The following is a 27,185-nucleotide window of genomic DNA, read 5'->3' on the forward strand; positions in this document are numbered from 1 at the left end:
CAGAGCAGGGAAGGCCGCCGGCCCTCCCGCCGGCCGCAACCCACCGAGGCAGCTGACAAGCCCGCGTGCCTCTCCGGCCACCCCCGCGGCGCGCGGCGCCCAGTCACGGGCGTTGGAAATTCCAGCGCGTGCAGACGCTCCAGGCTGGACGGGGGCGGGGGAACCCGTGGAGTGAGCCTGTGACGCACGGGGGCGCGGCGCCAAGAGGCCCCGCCCCCTCTCCCTCGCCCTCTCTCGCGGGTCGGGGTTACATGGCGGCGACTGCGGCAAAGCGAGAGCCTCGGAGACGCCGCTGCCGCCAGCACAGCCGGAGACCAGAGCCGACACTAGGGGCTGTGCGCGGGCCCCTCACTCCCTCGATGAGTCGGAGAAGTCCGGTGAGTGTGTGTGTGTACGTGTGCGGGGCGCGCCGGCGGGGCGGCTCGGGAGGGCGCCGCGGCGGGCCCGGCGGCGGCGTCGGAGCCGGCTCCCTCCTCCATTGTGTGTGACCCTCCAGCGGCCGCCGCTCAACAAAGGCGCTTTTGTTCCATCTCCCGCCCGCCGGCCCGCCCGCTCGGGCCTGGCCGGCGCGTCCCCGCGCGGGCCAGCGGGCCGGGGTCCCCGCGTGGGGCCGGCAGAGCGGCCGGCGCGCCCCTCCCACCCGGCACGCCCCTCGCCGGCTGCCGGTCCGGCCGCGCCCGCCGGCTTCGGAGCCCCGCATGCCCGCCGCGGTTCGCCCGCCTGCGCCGGCTCCGCGGGTTCGAAGCCCGGCCCGGGCTAGGGGCGGCGGCCGGGAGGGGCGGCCCGGCGAGCATGAGGTGGCGCGGAGTCTCGCCTTCCTGGCACGCTGCCTGTCGAAATGCGGCCGCGTCTCCTCCCCCTCCCATTCCAGTGAGTCGGCCTCAGCTGACTCCGCCGGGCAAAGTCTCCGGTGGACTCGGCGAATTGCGTAGCGCGCGCCACTACCCGGCTTGTCGCAGAGCCCTGGAGTCCTCTGCCTAAGTTTAGAGTCTAGCCGTAGACGAGATACAGACAACTCGTGAGTCGCAATTCCTAATTTCCTCCCTCCTCTCTGCTGCGGCCTTTCCGCCCCGCGTTCGGGACGTTGAGCGGTGGTCTGTGCAAGTCCCCGAGTGGAAACTTGTTCCGTCGGCTCCCCGAAAAGGGCCTGGCTTGGTGGCTTGGTGGTGCGTTGAAAAGCAAAGGTGTTTTGGCCGCCCTTTGTTCCTTGTTTTATAGTAAGACTCGACTGGTTGAGGTGTTAGGGAGCTCCGTGAAGCAGGATCTTTTTGATTCCTTTCCTGTTTTTTTCTTTTGCTTGTTCACTGGAAAAAGTCCAGTGAAGGGAGCTGGTGATGTGGAATTGGAAGCCTACTGCATTTGCAGCAGAATTCGTGTTCTTTCCTTCAGTGCTAAAAATGCCTTTAAAAGTCAGTCTCAGTATTAACTTTTTTCTTTCTTTCTTTTTTTTTTTTTTTACGGATACAAGATGATTTGTTGAGAAAAAAAATTAACAGAGGAAAAAAATGGAGCTCAAACAGCGTCAAAGTAACTTTCTGATTGTTCGATGATTCTTGCCTTGTTATTTTTAAAGTTCTCATCGGATTTAGCCTCTCTTTTCAACGTTGGGAAACTGAGATGGAGAGAATAATCTGACTAGATGAATGTAGCGTCCAAAGAGGGAATTGCCTCTAGAGTTTCTCTTAGAAACGTCAGACTTTAACGTTTGAAAAATAATTTTGAATTGGGTGGAAGAAACTGGACATTTCTCAAGTGCGTAGTTGCTCAAACATGTTTATGAAGGGCTTGCTATGAACCAAGGTATGGAAAGTCCTTTTACACACATATATATGTTACATCACTTAATAAGTATTGCCTTGTGAAACTTGTAAAATTGATCTTATAGGTGTCCAAAATTTAGTAATTGCTGTCATCTAGGAAATGTCAGATTTGAGCAGGGCATGTTTTATTATCTAGATATTACTATTCAGGACAAAAAAAAAAAAAAAACACCCCTGAGAAATGGAGAATTGTTTATAAAAACTTATCACTGTATTTTGGAGTTCACTTATTTGCAAAAGAGGGTTAAAAGTAGTGTTTGACTTCTTTCTTTCTGTAATTAAGAATCTAGAGAAGATTGATTTGAAGATCAGTTAATTTTGCAGTAAGAAAGGCACGTGTTCCAATGATCAGTGTTAATACTAAATGTGTTGCAGTGTTTTGCATAAGTTCATTTAAGCATCGTGAGAATTCATAACTGACAAAATGGAAAAGTTTGCTGACTCAGGCAGGGTACATTGCTGAAGGGGATGGGGTCGGGTAGGAGGAAGCTTGAAGTGCTTCAAGTTTTGAGTTGGGTGATGACTCATCCTGCCCATGCTACGTGGCTTTTTTGTATACACTGTTTTTGTTTTTGTTTTTAATGATAGGCTAAAATGTTTCTGTCCACATTATATTCTCTCTCAGGAGGAGCCACAATTTCTCTTTAAAAAAAGCAATGACTTCTTAAATTGCATTTTATTTTTATTTATTTATTTTTTTAAACATTTTTTTCATTTATTGATTTTAGAGAGGGAAGAAGTGAGAGAGAGAGAGATAAAAAAAACATGGATGAGAGCGAACATCTATTGGCCGCCTCCTACATGCCCCCCACTGGGGATCGGGTGACAACCTGGGCATGTGTGCCGGCTGGGAATCAAACTGGCGACCCCCTAGTGCATGGGTCTGTGCTCAACCACTGAGCACACCAGCTGGATTTAAATTGCATTTTATAAGGTTATATATCCTACAGCTGGAATTTTGTTAACATTTGTTGAGAGGAAAGGTAAAATTGCTGGTCAGTTGCTGAAATTAAATGTTTGATCCTGAAATTAAATGTTTGATCCTAACAGTTCTTTTGTTCTTATTGAGAGATTTGTTACAGATTATTTGCAAAGGACAGATAGTGCTGTTATGGTAAAAATTAATCCTATGTTTTCATTAGTAATGTAAAAGTTACCTTATAATACCTAGAAATTAGTTTAAGTGGTAAAGGTACAGAAGTACTTAATCTGAATGTGAGCATTTCATTCTGATGGAATTATGCATCATGCTTTCCCCAGGTCTATATGAGTTTTCAGTTTTAATGAACATAACCTGAAATAGGTATTGTTACAGGCACTGTTTTGTTTTTTTTAGTATTTTTATTGATTATTTTTAGAGAGGAAGGGCGAGGGAGAGAGAGAACGAAACGTCTATAGGCTGCCTTCTGCACACTCCCTAACCGGGATGGATACTGCATTCCCGGGCATGTGCTCTGGCTGGGAATCAAATCAGCAACCTTTCAGTGGATGGGCCAATGCCCAACCATCTGAACCATACCTGCCAGGGTGGCACCGTTTTTCATCAGTCTTTTTAAAAGATAAGCTGAATGTACAGTTCCAAATTTAGGACATACACCAAAATTTGGTAAGTAAGATAGTTTGACTGATTCTTAAAAGTAATCATTTAGTAGATTGGCTTAAAATAAGATTGAGGGGAAAAAAGATTGGGAATAGCAGTTTGTTTTGAAAATGAGAAGAAAAAAAAAACTCATTCCCTCAGTTTTCTTTGTATTTTGGTTTTCTTTTTTTTTTTTGGTACGTGCCCCTAGCGGGAACCAAACCCAGTACTCTTTGGTCCGCAAGCCAACATTCCAACCGCTGAGCCAAACCAGCCAGGGCTGTATTCTGTTTTATCAGAGTGACTTATTTGAAGTTCTGTGGGCAATAAAGTATATTGTTAATGTGAATTAAGTCTTTGGAGAGATTTTGGAAGAGCATTGCATAATTTATATAGAGGAATTTTAATAAAGTTTAATTCAAACTTTAAAATATATTTCCTACTAAAGGAAATATAAAAATACAAATATAGAAGTGTTACAGATTTTCAAAGCATCCTATCACTTAGGTTGAATAAGTACTTCCTGTGTGTGTGTTTTTAAGATTATAGGTAATTAGCCCTGGCCGGTTTGGCTCAGCGGTTAGAGCGTCAGCCTGCGGTCCTGAGAGACCCGGGTTCGGTTCCCGCTAAGGGCACGTACCTCGGTTGCAGTTTGTCCCCGGCCCTGGTCGGTTGTGCGGGTGGCAGCCACTCGATGTATCCCTTTCACATCGATGTTTCTCTCTCTCTCTCTGTTCCTCTCTCTCCCTCCCACTCTACCTGAGCAAAAAATGGAAAAATGTCCTCGGGTGAGGATAAAAAAAAAAAAAAAAAAAAAAAAAGATTATAGGTAATTAGCTGTCCTGCATAATACAGAATTTATAAATAAACTGGATAGCTTAGCCTTTTTTCTCTGAGGTACATTGCCTTATGAGACGGCTAGCTTTGACACTGCTCTCTGGTTCCTTGTTCGTATTGCCCACTTGAACCATGTGTTTTTCTAGGGCCACTGTTAAAATAGAAAGAAGATGCCTCAAAAGTAAATTCTCTGTGGCATTGTTGCTGCCTCCTCTCAGCTCCTTCAGCCTGTTTTGTGGGCTGTTATAGTATTCTACAGCCTACTAGTGGTATGGGGATTTTGGTCAGTTTTATTGCTCAGATCCATGACTGAGACTTGACAAAAACAGCAATAATGAGCCCTGGTCAGTTTGGTTCAGCGGTTAGAGCATCGGCCTGCCATCTAGAGAGATCGGGGTTCGGTTCCCGCTAAGGGCACATACCTCAGTTGCAGTTTGTCTCTGGCCCTGGTTGGGTCGTGTGGGTGGCAGCCACTGGATGTGTCCCTTTCATGTCGATGTTTCTCTCTCCCTCTCTCTCCCTCCCACTCTGTCTGAACAAAAAATGGAAAAATGTCCTCGGGTGAGGATAAAAACAAAAACAAAACAGCAATAATGTTATTGTGGTTAATGGCTTTTTTAGAGTTGCTTTTCATGTGGAGCTGATGCTTTTAAGGTATCAGTATAGGCTTCGTCCAGCATTGATTTTTTTTTTTTCCCTTCATGAACTGCATATTTGGAAAATAGAGTGTGCCTCTCTGATAGTTTTAAAAGGTTGTCTTTCATATGTGCCAGCCTTTTAAATTCATTTCTGAAAAGTTGTACAGAGTTCGAATGTTTACATAGCAAATAACATTTTCCATTTAAATTTGATATGTCTTTTCATGGGGAAAAAAAAACCCCCAAAAACAAACAAAAAAAGATGGTATCACAAAAATTGTCAGAATCCTAGCATTTACTTTAGAGAAGAGCCTGCCTCTGCAGAGTGTGTGAAATCTCTGTGCACTAAATTCTGTACAATCATAAAACTATAAAATGTTAGTGTGTACAGAAGGGTCATGGACATTATCTTGCCCTGGTACATCATTTGACAGCTAAAGAAGCAGAGATATCTAAGACTTTAGTACTCAAAGTGTGATTTCTGGACCAGAAGTATTAGCATCACATGGGAATTTGTTAGAAGTGCAGGATCTTTTTTTTTTAAGATTTATTTATTTAAATTCTCACCCGAGGATATTTTTCTATTTATCTTCGGATAGAGTGGGAGGGAGAGAAATATCGATGTGAGAGAGACACATCAACTGGTTACCTCCACATGACCCTGACCAGAGACAGGGACAAACCGCAACTGAGGTACGTGCCCTTGGCTGGAATCGAACTCGAGACTCATTGGTCCGAAGGCTGATGCTCTAACTGCTGAGCCAAACCACCCAGGGCAGAATCTACATTTTTAATAAGAATTGTGGCTGATTCAAATGTACATTTCTAGAAGCACTGCTAAGTGATATATACATAGTTACTCAGCTGATTAGTGACCAATTTGGACAATGCTTTTCCATTGTCCCTCCTGAAAAAAGTCAAAAGGAAAGTTGATGTTCTATCTAATCACTGTCCAGTAGAACTTTCTGTGATGATCAAAGTATTCTGTTCTGTGCTGTCCAGTGAGGTAGCCACTAGCTGCATGTAACTATTAAGCATGTGACTGGTGGTGCATCTGAAGAACTGAATTTTTAATCTTATTTAATTTTATGTTTGTATTTTTTAAACTTTGATTTTTTTTTTTTAACGATTAAAAACATTTTTTCTTTCTTTATTGGTTTTTAGAGAGAAAGGGAGGGAGGAGGAGAAAAAGAAACATCAATGAGAGAGAACAACGATTGGCCTCCTCCTGCATGCCCCCCACTGGGGATTTGGTCCACAACCTGGGCATGTGCCCTGAGCAGGAATCCAACCGGTGATCTGTTGGTCCCTGGGGCGATGCTCAAACACTCAACCACACCGGCGGGGCTAATCTTATTTAACTTTAATTTATATTTAAATAGCTGTAGGTGGCTAATGGCTACTATATTGGACAGCACAGATCTGGATGATCTTTACCTACACTAAATTTAAAGTAATCTAAGCTGTAATTTGATAACTGATTAGGCTCAGTTTAATTTCCTCTTGGAAAGATGGTAGGTTTTTAACTACCAACTTTTCTAGTCTATACAGATATTATTTTAGTAGTTATTATAAAGCAGTGCCAATTTTCTGATTGGTACTCCTATGTTTGATAAAGTAGACAATCTAAATTATTATGAGAATGTATGTTTTTCCTTTTGTCTCAATAAAGGTGTTTTCACTTGGATTAAAAAATTAAAAATATCTGTTAAGTAAGTGTTTTTTTAATTATCTTGTGGATATCATTGAGGGGACAGTTTTTGCTGTTGGCCTAGTACCTCCAGGCTTGTTGGCACTTGTTGATAGCTGCCAGAATGATATGTTATTTGTTATTTATTTCCAGGTACAGAAACATTGTTGCTTAACCTCCCACCTTATGTAGTGGGAAGATTCTAACCTTAGAGTAAGTCAGACTGGCCTATGTCCAAATCTTGACATTTATTGTATGTGTGATTTCAGTGAGTTGCTTTACCCCCTCAGGGCATCAGTGCTCTTGTTTGTAAAATGAGGCTTACAAGGTAGAGGTTCTGAATAACAGAATACATTTGTTACTTAAAACATGCCTGGCACATAAATAGGTACTTGATAAGTATGAATTACCTTCTCTTCCACCACTGCACAGCTTTAATAGCCTTCTATAATTTAGTCTTATGCTTAAGATTCAAACCAGGTTTAAGACATTCTGATTTTAGGTCTTGTTAATTCCCATTGGTTATTGTAGTTATATGCCTTGCTTCGTTTGTGTTATATTGCTTGTAGATCCCTCCACTTCTGTTTTGGATTCCTTCTCTTGACTTCTTAAGGACCCATCTCTTGCCTGCATCATGAATTTTCCCCTTTCTGTTGGGCCATTTTTATTAGTATACAAATGTGCTCTAGTTGTCTTTGCGTGCTCTTTCCACTTTCCATTGCTCTTCAACCTACTCCAGACTGGCTTCTGGCACCATCTCCCCACTGAAATTGTTCTAGTCAAGGTTACCAGTGAGTTACATTTACCAGATCTACATAACAGGATCTTGTAATAGCATTCAGTATAGTTGACCACTATTTTCTGTCCATTCACTTGCTTCCCTTAGCTTATGATACACATTGTCTTCTTGTTTTTCTCCTACCTCATACCTTGTCATACTTTTTTAGAGGCTTCTCTCCTCTTCCTGCCTCCAAGTATTGGCCTATCCCAGAGTTTAGTCCTGGGCCTTTTCCCTTCTCTTTCTAAATTCTTTTCCTATGTGGTCTCATTCAACTTACTGTTTTAAATACAATGTACATGTGGATAATTCCCAAATTTATGTTCCTGGTTTAGATTTCTTGCTCCAGACACGTTATTCAGTTGTCTGCTTGATTTACCATTCAGTTATTTAAATAGACATTATCTAAATAGACTTAACATTTCCAAAATAGAACCCTTTCTCCCGTATTGTTCTTTTCCCAGTCTTCTTCATCTCAGTAATTGGAACCTAGGAGTTAACTCTGAATCCTCTTGGTCCCTTATCCCTCATATCTACTAGAGCATCAAGTTTTCTTGGTCTCCAAAATATCATTTGAATCTGTCTCCTATTTTACATCTTCATTTCTGCCAGCCTAGTCTCAGCCACCATCATCTCATGGGCCTACTGAAAAACTTTTAACTGGTTTCTACTTTCACTATCACTAAACCATCTTCAGTTCATTTTCCTCCCAGTCACCAGAATCATCTTTTAAAAATGAAAATTAAACCATAGCCAATTGCTTAAAATCCTTTAATAGTTTTTCTTAACTCTTAGTTATAAAATGTAGACTCCTGCCTCATGTGTTCCTTTCAACCTATCCAATCTTACATTAGTTCCCACTCCTTTTCCTCACAATGCTGTGGATACACTATCATTTTTTCAAAAATTTTTTTGTCTTTATTGATTTTTTTTTCTTTTTTTAGAGAGAGGAAGTGAGAGGGAGAGAGAGAGAGAGAGAGAGAGAAACATCCAAGAGAGAGAACATCGATTGGCTGCCTCCTGCGTGCCCCCCCACTGGGGATCGGGCCCACAACCTGGGCATGTGTCCTGACCGGAAATCGAACCAGTGACCTCTTGGTGCATGGGTTGATGCTCAACCACTGAGCCACACTGGCCAGACTAGCATCTTTTCTTTTCCTTCAAATTACCAAGCTCTGTCTTTGCTGTTTGTTCTGTTTGGAATTCTCTTCTCCCATCTCTTAGAAGTGCTTATACCTTCTCCTTCAGGTTTCAGTTCCTTAGATGGCCATTTCCCAGACATATAATCATGGCACTTGGCCAAATCTGAAGTTATTAGTTTATTTGTTAGTCTTTAGAATATAAACTCTTTGGAAGCAGAAGAACCTGAACTGCCTTATTCTCTACTATACCATCTAACAGTGCCTTGCCCATACCTATCAAGGGCTCAGTAAATTTTTTTTATATAGTTTTATTGATTTGGAAGCAGAAGAACCTTAACTTTCTTATTCTCTACTGTACCATCAAACAGTGCCTTGTGCATACATATCAAGGGCGCAGTAAATTTTTTAAATATGTTTTTATTGATTTTTAGACAGAGAAGAAGGGAGAGGGAGAGAGAGATAGAAACATCCATGAGAGAGACACATCAGTTGGCTGCCTCCTGCACACCCCCCACTGGGGATCGAGCCTGCAACTTAGGCATGTGCCCTGACCAGAAATCGAACTGGCGACCTCTTGGTTCATAGGTCATTGCTCAACCACTGAACCACACCAGTTGGGCAGACTCAGTAAATTTTTGTGTGTTATATAAAATAGTTTGATTCCTTGAAACTTATAAAGGGAAAAAGTATGTTAAAAATTGCATTGCAGTGCCTGGCTGGTGTGGCTCAGTAGATTGAGCATTGTCTCATGGACTGAGAGGTCCCGATTTGATTCCCAATCAGGACACATGCCCGGGTTGCCGGCTTGATCCCTGGAAGGGAGCATGAAGAAGCAGCCAAGAGATGTTTCTCACATCAATGTTTCTATCTCTTTCTCCCTTCCTCTCTACAAAATCAATAAAGCATATTTTTTTAAAAAAAGATTGCATTGTAGTTGCCCTGGCCAGTTTGGCTCAGCGGTTGGAGCGTCTGCCTGCGGTCCGGAGAAACCCGGGTTCAGTTCCCGCTAAGGGCATGTACCTCGGTTGTAGTTTGTCCCCGACCCTGGTTGGTTGTGCGGGTGGCAGCCACTTGATGTGTCCCTTTCACATCGATGTTTCCCTCTCTCTCTCTTCCTCTCTCTCCCTCCCACTCTATCTGTACAAAAAATGGAAAAATGTCCTCGGGTGAGGATAAAAAAAAAGATTGCATTGTAGTTAATGTAACGTGATTCTGGACTGGGTTTTTTAGCTCTCAAGTACATTATTTTACTTATTTATTTATTTTTGGTTAATCCTCACCTGAGGATGTGTTTTCCATTGATTTTAGAGAGTGGAAAGGAGGGAAGGAGAGAAAGAGGGAGAGGGAGAGAGAGAGAGAGAAACATCAATGTGAGAGACACATCTACTTGTTGCCTCCCACATGACCCCAACCAGGACCAGGGATTGAACCTGCAACCCAGGTATGTGCCCTTTACTAGAATTAAACCCAAGATCCTCTGTCCGGGAGCTGATACTCTAACTGCGGGGCCAAACTAGCCAGGGCCACATAATACATTCTTTTTCTTGTTGTTGTTAGCTATGTCATGGGGCTTTATTTTTAGTTTATTAAATTATTTTATGTTATGTTATTTTATTAAATTAAATTATTTTTGTTACAGATATTTCTCCTTTTCCCCCCATAGACATCCTTCTCTCGATCCTGCCCCCCCCAGGATGTTTCTCTCTCACATTGATGTTTGTCCATTGATTATGCATATATACATATAAGTTCTTTGGTTTATCTCATCCCGCCCCCTTTGCCCCCTCCTCTGAGGTTTGTCAGTCTGAACTGTACTCCTTTCTGTGTCTCTGGGTCTATTTTGTTCATCCCCTTATTTTGTTCATTATATTCCACAGATAAGTGAGATCATGTGGTATTTGTCTTTCTCTGATTGGCTTATTTTTCTTAACATAATACTCTCCAGGTCTTTCCATATCATCTCAAAGGATAAGAAATCTCTTTCTTACAGCTGCATAGTGTTCCGTTGTGTATATGTACCACAGCTTTTTTATCTACTCATCTATTGATGGACACTTGGGATGTTTCCAGATCTTAGCAATTGTAAATAGTGCTGCTATGAACATAGGGGTGCATGTATTCTTTCTGATTGGTGTTTCATGCTTCTTTGGGTATATTCCTAGAAGTGGGATCACTGGGTCAAATGGCAGTTCAATTTTTAATTTTTTGAGGAGACACCATATTTTCTGTAGTGGCTGCGCCAATCTGCTTTCCCACCAGCAAGTGTACTAGAGTCTCCTTTTGTCCACATCCTTGCGAGCACTTGTTTGATGATTTGGTGATGGCAGCCATTCTGGCAGGTGATACTGCATAGTCCTTTTTAATTTGGATCGCTCTGATGACTAGTGACATTGAGCATTTTTTCATATATCTCTTGGCCATTTGTGTGTCCTTTTTGGAGAGGTGTCTATTTAGGTCCTCTGTCCATTAAAAACATATATATTTTTCTTTATTGATTTTTTAGAGAGAGAGAGAAACATCGATGAGAGAGAACATCAATTGGCTGCCTCCTGGATGCCCCCCACTGGGCATCGGGCCCCACAACCTGGGCATATGCCCTGCCCCAGAATCTAACTGGTGCATGGGTCAAAGCTCAACGACTGAGCCACACCTGCTGGGCCTCTGCCCATTTTTAATTAGATTCTTTGTCTTCCTTCAGTTGAGTTGTGTGAGTACTCTGTATTATTTTGGAAATTAACCCCTTATCTGGTGTATCTTGTCAGATATGCTATTCCATATAGTGGGTTCCCTTTCCATTTTGATAGTTGTTTCTTTTGATGTGCAGAAGCTTTTTAGTTTGTTGTAGTCCCATGTATTTTTTCCTTTGTTTCTCTTTGTTTGCCTTAGGCATTGTATCAATGAAAATTCTGCTCTTAGTCTCAGTTACTTGATGAGCCTTGGGTTATAGCCCTCAGATGAATGAAAAAATCCCTCAGGTGTTCAGGGTAAGAGGATTTCCAGCGGGTGGGGCAGATGTTTGCTGGCTGTTAATGAGTCTCAATTTGCATTTCTTTGGCCTGGTGGGTGGTGTTAAGTTCCTGAGGGAGGAGCTGTTGCTTCTCCCCAGGGTTCTGGGAAGGGGCTCTTTGAATAAGAGGCTACTTTCTCATGAGGCAGTGATTCAGCATAAAAATCCCAGTTCCCTCGCAGATCTCCAAACTCCCGAGCTCCTGCACACAGTTCTAGTCCAGCCCGCCCTCCCTCTGCTGGAGCCCAAGGTTAGTGTCTGTAGCTAATTTAGTGCTCTGTCTCAGCTCTCTGCACTGTGGAGCCAGCTTGGAATTTTAACCCGGAGGGAACTGCTCATAATTCAAACAGCCCTCAGCTGCTCTCAGTGGGCTCCCAGCCTGCGCTCTGTGCCTCTACAGTTCCTACCAGGCTCGATTTGGTGTCCTCTTACTGTCCCTGGTTATACAGATTCTCTCCAGCTGCTTTTCTGCTGGTTTTTCATGATGATTTGTCTTTGTTTTAGTTTTACAGTAATTCCAGTTTGGTCCTGGGAGATGGTCTGTGTAGCTTCCATTCACTCTACTGCCATTTTTACATCCCACATAATACATTCTTAATGAATTTTGCTGCTGTTCCTTATAGTCTTTTAAAATTCATATATTGAAAATAATTTATTGTCATATTTAGTGCTGTGGCTTCCTTTATAATGTAAACAAATATTTGAAAAATTAATTGCTTTTGTGATTGTTTATAAAGTGGGATAACTACCAAATATGTTATTTATATCCTCAAATTAGAAATTTGGGGTCATATTCAATTTAATATCCTAAAACTATATACTTTTTTTTTCAATCCTCACCTGAGGACATTTTTCGATATTTTGTTCAGATAGAGTGGGAGGGGGGGAGAGAGAGAGAAACATTGACGTGAAAGGGACACATCAAGTGGTTGCCACCCACACGACCCAACAAACTGCAACCAAGTTATGTGCCCTTAGCGGGAACCAAACCCAGGTTTCTCCGGACCACAGGCCAACGCTCTAACTGCTGAGCCAAACCGGCCAGGGCAAAACTATATACTTTTAAAGCAGAAAATAGAGCCCTTTGAAATTATTTCAATTAAAATATGTATCCTGATTCACATGGTTAATTTCTATTTCCTTTGGAATTATCAATGAATCTGTGGTATTTACATATTAATGTATTAGTTTTTATTATTATTGATGTAAAGGTACATAAAACTGCTTGACAAAATGAATCATTACTTCATATTGGCGATTTACTTAGTTTTCTTTCTTTTTCTTCCCTTTATTTCCCCTTGATGGACATGTTATTAAGTAAACATAATGATAAAAAAAAGAGAGGTGTTTAAAGATGACCCAGGAGCCTTTCGTTAGTTATTATAATCTATTTTAAACAATAAATCTACATCACAAATACTGTGAACTTCACAATTGCATGTTTCAGTTTATCCCCTTATAGTGCCTTGTATCCCTGTTGTCTTATATTTTATTTCTACATGCGCTATAAACCCATGATACTTGATTTTTGTTTTAAACAACAGTCTCTTAGAGGCATTTAAACATGAAAATAGTTTTTGTTTTTTTTTAATATTTTTTTTTCTTTATTGGTTTTAGAGAGGAAGGGAGAGGGGGGGAGAGAGAAATAGAAACATCAGTGAGAGAGAACATCAATTGGCTGCCTCCTGCATGCCCCCCTCTGAGGTTCTGGTCCACAACCTGGGCATGTGCTCTGACTTGGAATTGAACCGGTGACCTCTTGGTGCATGGGTCGACCCTCAACCACTCAATTACATTGGCCAGGCTGAAGGTAGACTTTTTAAAAAGACCTTTAGTATTTTCCAATTATTTACCTTTTCTTGAGATTTTGTTCCTTTCTGAAGGTTTGGGTTTCATTTGCTGTAATTTTACTTCAGCCTAAAGAACTTCTTTTAAAATTTCTTGGAGTGAAATTTCGCTGGAGACAAATTCTTTCTGCTTTTGTCTCTTTGAAAATGCCTTTAATTTATCTTCATTTTGAAATATATTTCCCTAGATATAGAATTCTGGATTGATCTTGTTGGCACTTGAAAGATAATGTTCTATTGTCTTCTGGCTTTCATATTTCTAGTGACAAATCAGTCATCACTCCTATTCTTCCCTGGTATATACTTTTTCTCTTTTCCCTGATTGCTTTTAAGAGTTGCCTCCGCCCCCCTTTTCCTAATAGTTTGACTACGATGTGACTATGTAAAGGGATTCTTTGTATGTATCCTGCTTGTGGTTCATTGAGTTTCTAGGTCTGTGTTGGTGTCCTTTATCAGTTTTGGAAGGTTTTTTACTCATCAGTGTTCTGAACCTTGGTGCTTTATGCTTTTCAGCCTTAGCTGCCAGCTCTTTGGGCTGCTTGGACATTTTCTTTGTTTTCCAGTCTCACATCAGTTTTTCTTTACCACATGTTTTTGCTGTATTTAATTTGCCTCACACTCTGAATGCCTTTGAGGGGTTTATCTCATGCTTCCTTTTTTTTGGTCCCACACCATTAGAGGGTAGCCACCTTGAACATGGTGGAGGCCCATATGCTTCATGAGATTTCTCTCTCAGCTCTCCTGCCTTGCCCTTAGACTTTTATACTCATTGAAGACCCATGGGGAGGAGTTGACCAGTGAGGCTTGTAACTAGATCTCCTTTGAATTGTAATCTGTTATCTGAATCCTCATATTGCCACTAGAAGTTGGTTATAAATTTGGCTGGTTTTTTTTCTTTTTTTTTCTCTTTATTGATTTTAGACCGAGAGGAAGAGAGAGGGAGAGAAACATCAATGAGAGATAACGTCAACTGGCTGCCTCCCGCATGCCCTCCCCTGGGGATCAGGCCTACAACCTGGGCATGTGCCCTGACAGGGAATTGAACTGGCAACCATTTTTTGGTAAATATGTTTTTATTGATTTTTTGAGAGAGAGAGAGAGATAGAAACATTGATGTGAGAGAGAAACATTGATCGGCTGGCAACCCAGGTATGTGCCCTGACCAGGAATAGAACTGGGACCTCCCAGTCCATGGGACAGTGCTCAATCCACTCAGCCACACTAGCCAGGCTGGCTGGCGTCTTCTTAATCCAGTTAGTGGGGAAGTCCTTGTTCTCTTTCCACTTTGCCAGGAATAATAGCCATGGCATTTTCTGGAATTTATTTAGATTTCTTTGCATCCTTAGCTTTTTGATTGTTTATTTTTTAAAACTCATTTTGTAGCTTATCTATCTTGTCGTAGTTTATAGGGTGAGAGTAATGGTGTCTTTCACCTTTCAACATTCTAATTAGAAATGGAAATCCTGAGCCTCTCATTAAAATTATAGAATTTTAGAGCTTGAAGGGACTATAGAAATGATATAATTTAGCTACATCATTTACCTGATGAGGAACTGAGAGTTAGGAATGTGAAATGCTTTGATTGCTAGTTAATTAGTTACAGATCCTAGACTAGATGTCAGATCTCTTTGACTCATGTTTTCTTTCTTTTTAATTTTTTTTATTTTTGATGTGGGGACCGAACCCAGGACTTTCTGGTGTGCAGGCTGATGCTCCAACCACTGAGCTAAACCGGCCAGGGCTGATTTTTTTTCTTCTTTTAATATGGGCTTAGTTAAATCATACAAATTTTTCTTTTTTCTTTTTTTTTATTTTTATGAATTTTTATTTATTTTTTTGTTACAGACATTTTACCTTTTTACCCCATTGGCACCCCCCACCCCACCCCCCCTCCACCCTGTCCCCGGCTTAGTTGTCCATGTCCATTGGTCATGCATACATGCATATAAGTTCTGTGGTTTATCTCTTCCCACCCCCCCACCCCCCATCCCCTCTTCTGAGGGATGTCAGTCTGTGCCCTACTTCCATGTGTCTGGGTCTACTGTATTCCTCAGACTGTTATGTTCATTATATTCCGTATATAAGTGAAATCATGTGGTATTTGTCTTTTTCTGCTTGGCTTCTTTCACTTAGGATAATACTTTCCAGGTCCCTCCATGTCGTCTCAAAGGATAAGAGATCTTTCTTTCTTACCGCTGCATAGTACTCCATTGTGTATATGTACCACAGCTTTTTTATCCATTCGTCTACTGGTGGACACTTGGGCTGTTTCCAGATTTTAGCTATTGTAAATAGTGCTGCTATGAACATGGGGGTACATATATTCTTCCTGATTGGTGTTTCAGGCTTCTTAGGGTATATTCCCAGCAGTGGGATCACTGGGTCAAATGGAAGTTCAATTTTTAATTTTTTGAGATAGCACCATATTGTTTTCCATAGAGGCTGGACCAGTCTGCATTCCCACCAGCAGTGAATCATACAAATTTTTCAAAGTGCCAAACTCTAGTGTGAATCTGATAGGAAAGTTGTACTCTTAATTTTTTATTTTGCAAGATTTATATTTGTTCAGGTTTGAAGAAAGTGAGAAAGGAGGAAGGATATTCCAGAAAAGTTATATGACATTTCGGATTTTTTTTTTTTTAACTGGGGACTCCCCAATCAAGCATATGATTCTCCATTTTGATCAGAGTCCATTTTGATCAGAGTCCAAAATGTTTTCCATTTTGATCATAGTCCAAAATGTTTTCTATGGCCTTGCACAGCATAGCCTTCTTCAGAACCTTACCAGGGAGAGCTAAAAAATGACAGCAGTTATATTTGATAAGTAGTCTAGAAAGGTATGGTGCTAGATGCCAGAGACTCTGCTAGGGTGGACTGAAGAATAGTAAAATCAGTAATGTCAAGGTCTTGTGTGTCTTCATGATACCTACATGGTATTACATGAATTGATAGGACTTTTTATAGAATCCTACTTGTCTGGTTGTATAGGACACTATTTCAGTGACACAGCCCCTCCCCATTATCTCAGTGAAACAAAATGGGCTGTAACAAACTGAAGTGTTTTTGGTTCTTCAGTCTGAGTGTGTTGAAATCAGTTTATTTCTTCATGTGTTGGCCGACTGACCTGTGTGTTCACCATAGAGTGCAGCCCCTGGGGGAATGCCTGGGGAAGAAAGTACCATATCTAGGAGTCATCACTGATGTTCCCTCATGGTAGGTCAGAACATGATCAGATTGAGATTAGAGTTTGTCTCTTTCTTTTCTTTTCTTTTCTTTTCTTTTCTTTTCTTTTCTTTTCTTTTCTTTTCTTTTCTTTTCTTTTCTTTTCTTTTCTTTTTTTCTTTTCTTTTCTTTTCTTTCCCCTCCCTCCCTCCCTCCCTCCCTCCCTCCCTTCCTTTTTTCCTCACCCGAGGACATTTTTTGATATTTTGTTCAGATAGAGTGGGAGAGGGAGAGAGAGAGAGAAACATCGACGTGAAAGGGATACATTGAGTGGTTGCCACCCACATGACCCAACCAGGGCCAGGGACAAACTGCAACCGAGGTACGTGCTGTTAGTGGGAACTGAACCCAGGTCTCTCTGGACTGCAGGCCGAGGCTCTAGCCACTGAGCCAAACAGGCCAGGACAAGAGTTTGTCTTTTCTAAAATATCTTACTATCAAGAAGCATATGCTTTTTACACTAATTTATTCAGTACAGTTTTTAAGTTGCCTGCTAAGTAGCAGGTACTGTGCTCATAAAATGTCAATTAAACTACTTAGTCCCAAACCTTTTATTTTAAAATAGAGCTGTAACAAAGGAGAGGGGAATGGTGCCCTGGAAAAATGAGGAGCAGAGGATCTGAAGAATAGGGATTAAATTAAATTGAATTGGGGAAAATGGCAAAAGACAAGGGAAGGAAAATGCTATTAGAAAAGAGAGGAGAAAAAGAAGTAATAGTCACATAGGGAGGAATCTGCTACAGTGGTCTAGAAGTAAGCAGTCCAGGAGGTTAGATTCGTATATTATTGCTTGTTTGTTTGTTTTCCTTTTTTAATGCCTAAAACAATGCCTGGCATGTGGTAAGCACTTAGTAAGATTTTTAAAAATGTAATGGATGGATAGAAGAATTAAAACTGTTTTACTCTAAGTTGTTCTAAACATCTTGGTTCTTTATGCTTCTAGGACCATAGTAGGAAACTTAAAAACTGTACTGAATGCATTTCCCCACTCGCTTGAAGTAGGTGTGACCATGTGACCAAAGGTGAATAGAGTGAAGTGCATCATTTTTGGATATCAGCTTTAGGTACCAGTGAGATATTTGAGATATTTCCACTTTCTCTTTCCCTCTGGCACATTGAGTGGAAGTGGTAGAGATGGTAACTACTTTGATAGTCTGGATGACAGCTTTGTGGGACTCTTTGCATGAGCAAAACTTAATAAGTTACTGAGATTTTGGGGTTATTTGTTACTGACCTATCCCGACTGCTACAGAAATTTATATTAATTTTTATCTTGTTAGAATCCTCAGATGTCCAAAGGTACTTGAAGAAGGAAGCTGTCTACATGTTTCCTGCTTGTATGTTTGCCCCAATGTTTCTTTAACATTAGGAGAGGAGTCAGAAATGAGGGCTTGGGCAAGAAGATAGAAGAGATGAAGGGTTACTGTGATTATTTTTAAATTTTCAGCCATAATTTTGTAGAAAAAAAAAGTTTAATGTTCAATATAGAGTGGTTTCTTTCTTTTCTTTTTTTTTTTTTTTAATTTTTTCTGTATTGATTTTTAGAGAGGGAGAGAGAGATAGAAACATTGATGAGAGAGAACATCAGTTGGCCACCTCCTGCATGCCCCACAACCTGGGCATGTGCCCTGACTGGAATCGAACTGGTGACCTCTTGGTGCATAGGTCGACACTCAACCACTGAGTCACACGGGCTGGGCAGTATAGAGTGGTTTCAATCACATTTCCCCTATTCTGCGTGTATCACCATAATAAGTGCTTGGGAACAAAAATCCGTGAAATGAAAGACTTGTACTTTTAGAATTGGAAGGGTCTTTAAGTATTCTTTAACTATCCTGTTTACCTGGTCTGTGAAGTTCTGATATTCCAGTATGGATACTCTAGAGTATATAGCAACTAGATGTGGGCATGAAAATAAATATAGTGGCATTTATTTTATAATCGCTTTTTAAGGTCAGAGGCAAGTTGAAATGGATTTAAACAAAGGCTCAGACAATTTAAGAATAGAAGTTGGAAATGGAAGAGAAGTTTTTAAAAATTGGATACTTTGCTTGCCACTATATAATAATCTGTCTTTGACTTTTAAAGTTTCTGTAGCTAGCAGTAGTTCCTGATAGGAGGCAAAGCCTGTTAGACGTTGGTGTTTTGATTTTAAGGTCCTCCCTCCCACCCTATGTTCCTAAGATCATTCACTGACACTGATTTGCACTCTGGGCCTCTTTGAGGTCCAAATCCTGAGGGGGGTTCCCGAGAACTCCTAGGACTATTCTACGTTAGGAGCAAGGGCTTTGTCAAGAATGCATATGAGCAAGCAGTTAAGCTCCAGCCTTTGGCCTTCTGCACCCTAGAAAGTTAGTAGCTTTAATGAGAGTTTGAGACACGATTTAAGTAAAAGTGAATTTGCTTTAACAACACCTTTCTGTGCCAGGGTTAGGAGACAGTTCTGGGTGAATATAAGTAGAGCTCAACCTTTCCTTTCTCTCCAATAGCAGCTGGGTTTTGGCTGAGAAGATGTGAGTCTGGCTGGATTCCAGTTAACTCAAATTACTCACTTGACCCTGGAGAAGAGCAAAATAAACAAGAACTGTTGAGGAGAGGGAGGAGGTGGGGGGTAGCTGTCAGTGAGTTTGATCAGTCCAGATGACCCATATCAGCATTTAACCTGAGAAGTTGCAGAATGGAAGTTGGAAGAGAGAACCAGTAAGGTAACCTTTATGTTTAAGGCCCTCATCTCAAACTTGCTTTGCAGATCCAGGCTCCCTTACTGACACAGGCCAAGTTGTAACTGGATTAGAAGGGAAAGAAAATCCCATTTTCTATAGAATGGGGGTGATGGGACAGAGTGGAGTTTCTTCTTTTTCATTTTATAACTTCATATACTTAAGCTTGACTCACAGTACCTGTATTTCTCATGGTCTTGGGGCTGGGCTTTTTGAAGGAAAGTAGCAGGTAATTTAGGGAAGAAAGGGATGCTTGATGAGACAGTTGTTTTTAATGCAGTTTCAGAAACTGTCTTATAAACTTGGAAGCTGGTACCCAGTCTGGGCTACATACAGAGGTTTTACTTCCATGTTATGGTGGATCACTGAAAAACCACTGGTAAAGCATAAAGCAAACTTCATTCTTATGAGTCATTCTCTGCACTTCATTTTATTCACAAATTGTTAAAAACAAAACAACATCGACTCAACTAATTAAAACTTAATGAACTTGCTCCAAGCAACACAGTATCATTGCTGAGGTTGGTAAGGGAATGGGTGGGTAACCTTTGGAGGTAGAGAAATTGGAAGGATGTTGCAAAGGGTCATTTTAAGTTACTTCACCATCTTAGTTTTCTTTTCTTCCCTTTAAGTGTGTGGAAGGTGCAAAAGGAATGTGGAACCCCAGATCTTTCTCTCTCTCTCTCTATTTTTTGAGAGAGAGGAAGGGAGAAAGAGATGGAAACATTGATGCGAGAGAGAAACATTGATCAGTTGCCTCCTGCACGCCTCCTACTTGGGATTGAGTCCTCAGTCTGGGTATGTGTCCTGACCAGGAATTGAACCCAGACCTCTCAGTCCATAGGACGATGCTCAGTCCACTGAGCCACACCGGCCAGGCAACCCCAGATCTTTCTTAAGTGTAAGCCTTGAACTTTGCTTTTATAAAATTAAACATGAAAGATGGTGGAAAACATGGTATAAATGGGACATTTCTAGAGGTGATTGATGTGGATGGAGGATGTTCTGACCAGTAATTTGCTGGTACAGTTGAGTTGTATCTGCATGCTTTAGTGATGCCAAGGAGCTCTATGATTGATGTGGAAGATGGAGATGCTTGGAGAGATCAGGATTTGGAGTACAACTCTTAATGAGGGTCAATGTGATAAGGAGGAAACTGTTTTTATGGTCACTAAGAGTGAGCATGGGAGGCTTCTGCCTTTTTATGGCTCCTAGAGGCACACACACACATCCTGATCTCCCTAATTAGGTCAGATCCCCTAGTGTGTAGGCTCTCATAGCATCCTGTACCATTCCTTGGTACCATTTGTCCCCCTTGCATTTCCTTTTTTCTGTGTTACTTTATCGTTTGTCTCCATACTGTAAACTCCATGAGGGCAGGGCTTCAATCTGTTTTTATTTACCATTTTATCCCCTGTACCTAGTATATCGACAGACACATAATATGTAATTAGCAAATAATTGCTGAATGAAGTGTGAGTAAATGAGAAACATTTACTGGATCCACTTTATCATGCAGAGGTATAACATTACCTCCAACATACTGATTAAGGTGGGCTCCTGGATGAAAAGGTGCCCCAGTAGCTTTTGGTCTAATGGATATTGGAGGACTTGGAAGAATACTACTCACACAACAGTGAGTCAGATCACTGGGCAAGCACTGTTATTTTAAATAATGCCCCCCCCCCCCCAATTTTTTTTTATTGGTGTTGGCCTCACTGTCTAGTGGAATTACAGTTTTCTGAATAAATTTTACCTTCTCTTTTTAGAATGGTCTCATATTTCTGAAGTTTGTTCAAGGCTTTTAATAAAGTCATCATCTGAATTTATGAGGACTGCGGTTCTCGGCATAGGCACAAGCTCCTACTTTCCCTGAGATGAATTTTTACCTACTCTATACCCCTGTAAGTGCTGATCAGTCACGGAGATTTCTGAAAAGGCATTTTCACCCTTTTTCTTGTTTCTGGCCTGTGATGCTTCTTGATGTTACTGATATGTAAAGGGGATGGATGTGAATGGGGGAAGGGTTCTTGAGTAGAGAGCTCTCATTCTCATGGCTCTCTAATCTGGCTGCAATTCCTACTATAGTGCCATTCTGTCAGATAATAGTGGTATCTTTTTTTTTTTTAATCCTTACCTAAGGGTATTTTTCCATTTCTGTTCGGACAGAGTGGGAGGGAGATAGAGGAAGAGAGACAGAGAAAGGGAGAAGGAAAAATATCGACGTGAGAGGGACACATTGACTGGTTGCCTCCTGCACGACCCCTATCAGGGCTGGGGACAAACCCCAATCGAGGTACATGCCCTTGATCAGAATCGAACCCGTGACCCATTGGTCCGCAGGCCAACACTCCAGCTGCTGAGCCAAACTGGCCAGAGCATAGTGGTGTCATTTTTGACAAAGCACTATTTGTGCTTGACTGATTGCTCTATTAGTGAACTAGAAACTTAAGAGAATACTTAGATATTTTACTGTTTTTATGTCAAGTCTATCTATAGAACTGACTTAAAAATGTACATTTATAAAAAAGTTAAAACTCAAAAGCTTTAAGGAATTGTCTACATTAAGGCAGAAAGGTAGGTGTGAACAATATTCTATTTCACATGGAAAATAGAAATAAGTTTCAGAAGTACTGGAGCTTTTGAAAAATACTGTTTTTATAGGATGTTTGGTAGGGAACAGGAAGTATCAGCATGTATACAAATAGAAAAAATTGATGGGACACACAGTATTAATGAAAGCCCTTTAAAAATCTGAAGTATTTTTTTAAATTCAGAAGTTTATTTGCAAACATTAACTTTTATTTTATTATTATTTTAAAACTATTGTTTTTATTTATCTATTTTTATTTTATTTTTAAAATCCTTACCCGAGGATACTTTTCCATTTATCTTCAGACAGAATGGGAGGGAAGGAGAGAGGGAGGGAAATATCCATGTGAGGGAGACATGGACTGGTTGCCTCCCACACGAACCCGACCAGGGCTGGGGACCGAACCGCAACTGAGGAACAGAGGTACATGCCCTTGACAGGAATCAAACCCACGACTCTTTGGTCCGTGGGCCTACGCTCTTAACTACTGAGCCACCAGCCAGGGCACAAATTAACTTTTAAATGTTTTACTACAAATAGATTAATAAGCTACAGAATTTTTAGGATTCTGCTTTTTTTTTTTTCCTGATTTCTGAGAAGCAGACAAAAACTTGCCACCTGAGGAAACCATCTCTATTATAGTAAAACAAAGGAAGCTATTATGCTGTTGCTGTCCTTCACAATATTAAGCAGATACAAGAAGTGCTCATATTTATTAAAAGAACTCAGGGATAGTAAGTATCAATTTTTGTTAAATTAAAGCTGTTGCCATAAGGGTCATTTATCTACTTAGTCTCTTGAGTTATTAGTATCATTATTTTCTCTTTCACATGTAATTTTTCATGTTTGTTGATTTCTCAGAATTGAGGATTTGCTCAATTTGAGGCAAGTGCTGTATATCTTTTAGACTCTTGTATTTCCACGTGTGAGGTATGTAGGAATGTGAAGCGGGTGGGAAATTGAGCCAGTACAAAAGCTTTACTAATGTGGAACAGCTGATGTGTTTGAGAATCCTAGCAGTTCTCTTAAGCCACAACTGAAGGTTACTAGAAGTTATCACACCATGTTTGGAATGGGCTGCTTTATTTCATACACTGGTACAGTTTCTTAATGCCTTTAAATGATTGGTCTTTTGAATAAAGGAATATTGCACCTCTACTACCTTTTAGATCAAAAGTCAGCAACAGGAAGCCTTTGCATTTAGGGGTTAGGCTGTATTACTTGTATATACATTGAAATGAGCTACTTACATTGGCCTCCTAGTTTCTCAGACATGAGAGAGACACTCACACTCAGTGCTAGCCCTCTGTCTGAAATAGTTACTCCCACATAGCATCCTCCTTTAGAGCTTTGTTTCAATAGCACCTTATCAGAGAGGCATTCCTTAACCACCCGCCCTGCCCCCTTTATTTTTCCATACCACTCACTGCCTTCTGACACCTGTGTGTTCTGCTTATTTGTCAGTCTGTTTTCCCCCACTATAATATGAACTCTTCATATACATACCACTCAGCTCTATAAGATTCTAATAATTTGTCATACTTTAATTTTTAAAAAAGAAATAACACATTAAAGATATATTTGAAGCATATGTTGTAATCTCACCCTGATTCTAATCCCTTTCTTTATTTCTCAAGGAAATTATTATGAATTTGTTATCAGTTATATCAAGTTTTTTATACTTTTGCTATATTCCGATGCACCCATAAAACAGCACTATTTTGCATGTTTATGAACTTGATAAAACTAGTTTCAGCATGCACATTTCTATCTGCAACTTGCTTTTTAAATTTAGTGTATATTTAGTGATTTCAACCATTTGTATTCAGTTTTACTATTATATAGTAGTCGATAAATGAATATAACTCATTCTATTGCTGAACGTTTAGCTGTTTTTAATATTTTGCGATTACAAAAAAAGTTTTGTATGTTAATTTTCAAACATTTCTGTAGTAATTGTTCCTTGAAGAAAAATTGCCAAGCATTGGTGCACTTTTTATTTATTCTTTTGTGTAACAAATGTTTTAAGCCTCAAAAAATTCTAAAGAATTCTGTAAAAATATTCTGAACTTCCCTTCCTTTACTTGTTGGCAATTAAGAAATGATACAACCCAATGAGCCTAAACATTATAAACAATCTAGTGTGATGGGATCTGGAGTCTGAGCCAAGACATGGAAATTGCTTACAACATAGATATTTTCGATTGAGGGTAATCTTAACATTTAGTGACTATAAAAGAAGTTTAACGTAACAGTAGTAGTTTATAGCTAAATGCCCAATCCGTGTCACTTTATAGAGTCGAAGAAAAGAACATTTCCTGCAGTGGTAACTATTCTTTTTTCTCATCCCCTAGGTTGTATCAGAGTAAAATGGACGGTAGCTTTGATTGTGATTGTGGTGAGCTGGAGCCACCTGATCACTAACAAAAGACATCTTCTGTTAAACAACAGCTGCCAGGGCTTCCTGTTGAAATATACAGCAACAAAGGAAGAAAAGAAGCAAAACGGAAATAGTGCTTATCAGCACCTTACTACGATGCTGCTCAGGACCAGTCCAACACTGAATGTATCTGCACTGTGAGGAGAATGTTCATAGAAGCCTGTTGTGTGCATATTTATTCACATTTTTGTTAAATGTTAAATCGTTTAGCACAGTAAATCTGAGTGCATAGTATGTCATTTCATTCCGTTTGAGTTTCTCGAGTGTTTTCTTTAAATGTCTGCAGAGTTGCTGCCCCTTTCTTGAACTATGAGTACTGCAATCTTTTTAATTCTCAATATGAGGAGAGCTTTTTGAGCTTTAAATCTAAGGGGAACTCAACGGGCCTGGTTGGCATATGCAATGAACATCAAGAAACCATCTTGCTGTGGAAGCAAAATTGTTTTTCTTCTCTCTTTTTGAAAGATCCTTCCTTTTGATGCCAGTTTTCTTCCTTGTTTACACAAGTTCAACAATTCGAAAGGAAAAGGCAGTAGTAAGGGTTTCAAAATGGCAGAGAAATTTGAAAGTCTCATGAACATTCATGGTTTTGATCTGGGCTCTAGGTATATGGATTTAAAACCATTGGGTTGTGGAGGCAATGGCTTGGTTTTTTCTGCTGTAGACAATGACTGTGACAAAAGAGTAGCCATCAAGAAAATTGTCCTTACTGATCCCCAGAGTGTCAAACATGCTCTACGTGAAATCAAAATTATTAGAAGACTTGACCATGATAACATTGTGAAAGTGTTTGAAATTCTTGGTCCTAGTGGAAGCCAGTTAACAGACGATGTGGGCTCTCTTACTGAACTGAACAGTGTTTACATTGTTCAGGAGTACATGGAGACAGACTTGGCTAATGTGCTGGAGCAGGGCCCTTTACTGGAAGAGCATGCCCGGCTTTTCATGTATCAGCTGCTACGTGGGCTCAAATATATTCACTCTGCAAATGTACTGCACAGAGATCTCAAACCAGCTAATCTTTTTATTAATACTGAAGACTTGGTGCTGAAGATAGGTGACTTTGGTCTTGCGCGGATCATGGATCCCCATTATTCCCATAAGGTATGTGGAAAGCCAGCTGAGACAGACCTTTACTGATGTATATCATTAGGAATGTGTTCTTTTGTATTTCCTCTATATATTGTGGCAGAATTTTTAGTTAGTGGTATTTTTTCTTCTTTTTTTTTATATTCCTCACCCGAGGATACTCTTCTACTTATTATCAGATAGAGTAGGAGGGAGGGAGAGAGAGAGCCAGAGAGAAATATTGATGGGATAGAGCCATATCAACTGGTTGCCTCCTGTACCTGAAAAGGGTTGGGGCCAAACTGCAACCAAGGTACGTGCCCTTGACCGGAATTGAACCCACGACTCATTGGTCCGCAGGCCAATGTTCTAACCGCTGAGCCAAGTTGGCCAGGGCTAGTTAGTTGTATTAAACTTTACATATACCTTTTCTTTTTAAAAAATATTTTATCCTCATCCGAGGATGTGCTTAGAGAGAAAGAGAAAGAAAGATTGATGAGAGAGAGAAATATCAGTCAGTTGCCTTCCATATGGTCCCGAAACCCAGGTATGTGCCCTGATTGGGAATCAAACCGGCAGCCCTTTGGTGCACGGGACCAGGCTTAACCAACTGAGCCACGCTGGCCTGGCCATAGTATCTTTCTTCTGATACAGATCTTTCATTCACAGTCTCGCTGCATTTGAAATGAAGGTCGAGTGGTAATTCTAATACAAATTTCTAAAAGTATATGGTTATTAATTATAATTTAAATTCTTTCTTATTTAAAAGTGGAATTTATTCTTATGTGTTTAGGGCAGAAGTGTGATCCCTATAAAGGTAAGAGAGGATGCAATTTCAAATTTTTGATTTTTTTCCCCTTTGAGACTATACTGTTCTGTTATACCTTATTTAGACACAATTTGTTTAAAATCTAAATTCACCTAAAGATAAAATAAGCGGTAAAACTAGCCAATAGGACTCATAGTAGCTTTGCCTAGATAAGTTGCCTTCGTACAAGAAGTTAATATTTTCCAAGACAAACCCTGGTCTTTTAGTTTTCAAATGAAATGATGTGCAGGACTCTGATGTTTAAAATATAAAAGTTGAGCAGGATTTCACTAGGAGTGCTGCCTGCTTGGCTTCCCACAGCACATGTCTAAAATAAAAATATCTTTTCATTCTCACATATTATCTAACATTAAGTATAACTTAAAGAAAAAAACCATAACACAGAAATTGAGTATTAAAATGAAATGTATGACCACATCCTCTTTATGGGTAACAATGAAGTATTGTGGATAGACCATTGAACAAAGAGTTAGACTATCTAAAATTGAGTTCCATTTCTACATCTATCTAAGCTTTATGACCTTAGGCAGATTCTTTAATCTCTTTGTTATTGCCCCCACAGATGGAATTAATATCTTCCTTTACAATTTCTCAGGGTTGGTTTGAAGATGAAATAAAGCAATATATGTATAACTGTTTTTGTCAAATGCTTTATAGACGAGTTGATTAGGAATGGAATGTGTAGTAGAGCCTGGTCCCCTGGGTTGTCAATAAGAAGGTTTTCATTGGTTTATAAGTAGCACCTCTGGTGCTCTTTCCTACCTCTCTCCTTGATTTGAAGTATACCTGCTCCTTAATTAAGACTTGAAGTGAAAAATAGCTCCTCTTCTGAAACATATTTTGAATGTGTGGCCTAGAGTTACAGTATATTTTGGTCAGCAGACTTCATGTGAACATCAGCTTATAGATGGTATATCCCAGGGAGAGCTTAACCTCCATTTAACCTCAAAAGTCAAAAGCCTTGAAAATAAGCAT

At 40.3% G+C, this 27,185-nt stretch overlaps 1 protein-coding gene across 2 annotated transcripts in view; it reads left to right on the forward strand.

Annotated features, from left to right (window-relative positions):
* The first annotated feature begins 219 nt into the window (after nt 1-219).
* The window catches only part of MAPK6 (mitogen-activated protein kinase 6), a 51,451-nt gene continuing 24,485 nt past the window's right edge, over nt 220-27,185 (forward strand). The window contains exons 1-2 of one of the 2 annotated variants that reach the window (XM_036270796.1): nt 220-377; nt 24,228-25,417. In XM_036270796.1, coding sequence (XP_036126689.1) covers nt 24,863-25,417 — 555 coding nt within the window. In that variant the 5' untranslated portion in view covers nt 220-377; nt 24,228-24,862. Of the gene's footprint in view, nt 378-884; nt 1,019-24,227; nt 25,418-27,185 lie in introns of those variants that run through there. The other variant, XM_036270804.1, reaches the window with a different exon arrangement.

Source organism: Molossus molossus, unplaced genomic scaffold (genome assembly GCF_014108415.1).
Source record: "Molossus molossus isolate mMolMol1 unplaced genomic scaffold, mMolMol1.p scaffold_m16_p_1, whole genome shotgun sequence".
In the NCBI taxonomy this organism is placed as follows: domain Eukaryota; kingdom Metazoa; phylum Chordata; class Mammalia; order Chiroptera; family Molossidae; genus Molossus; species Molossus molossus.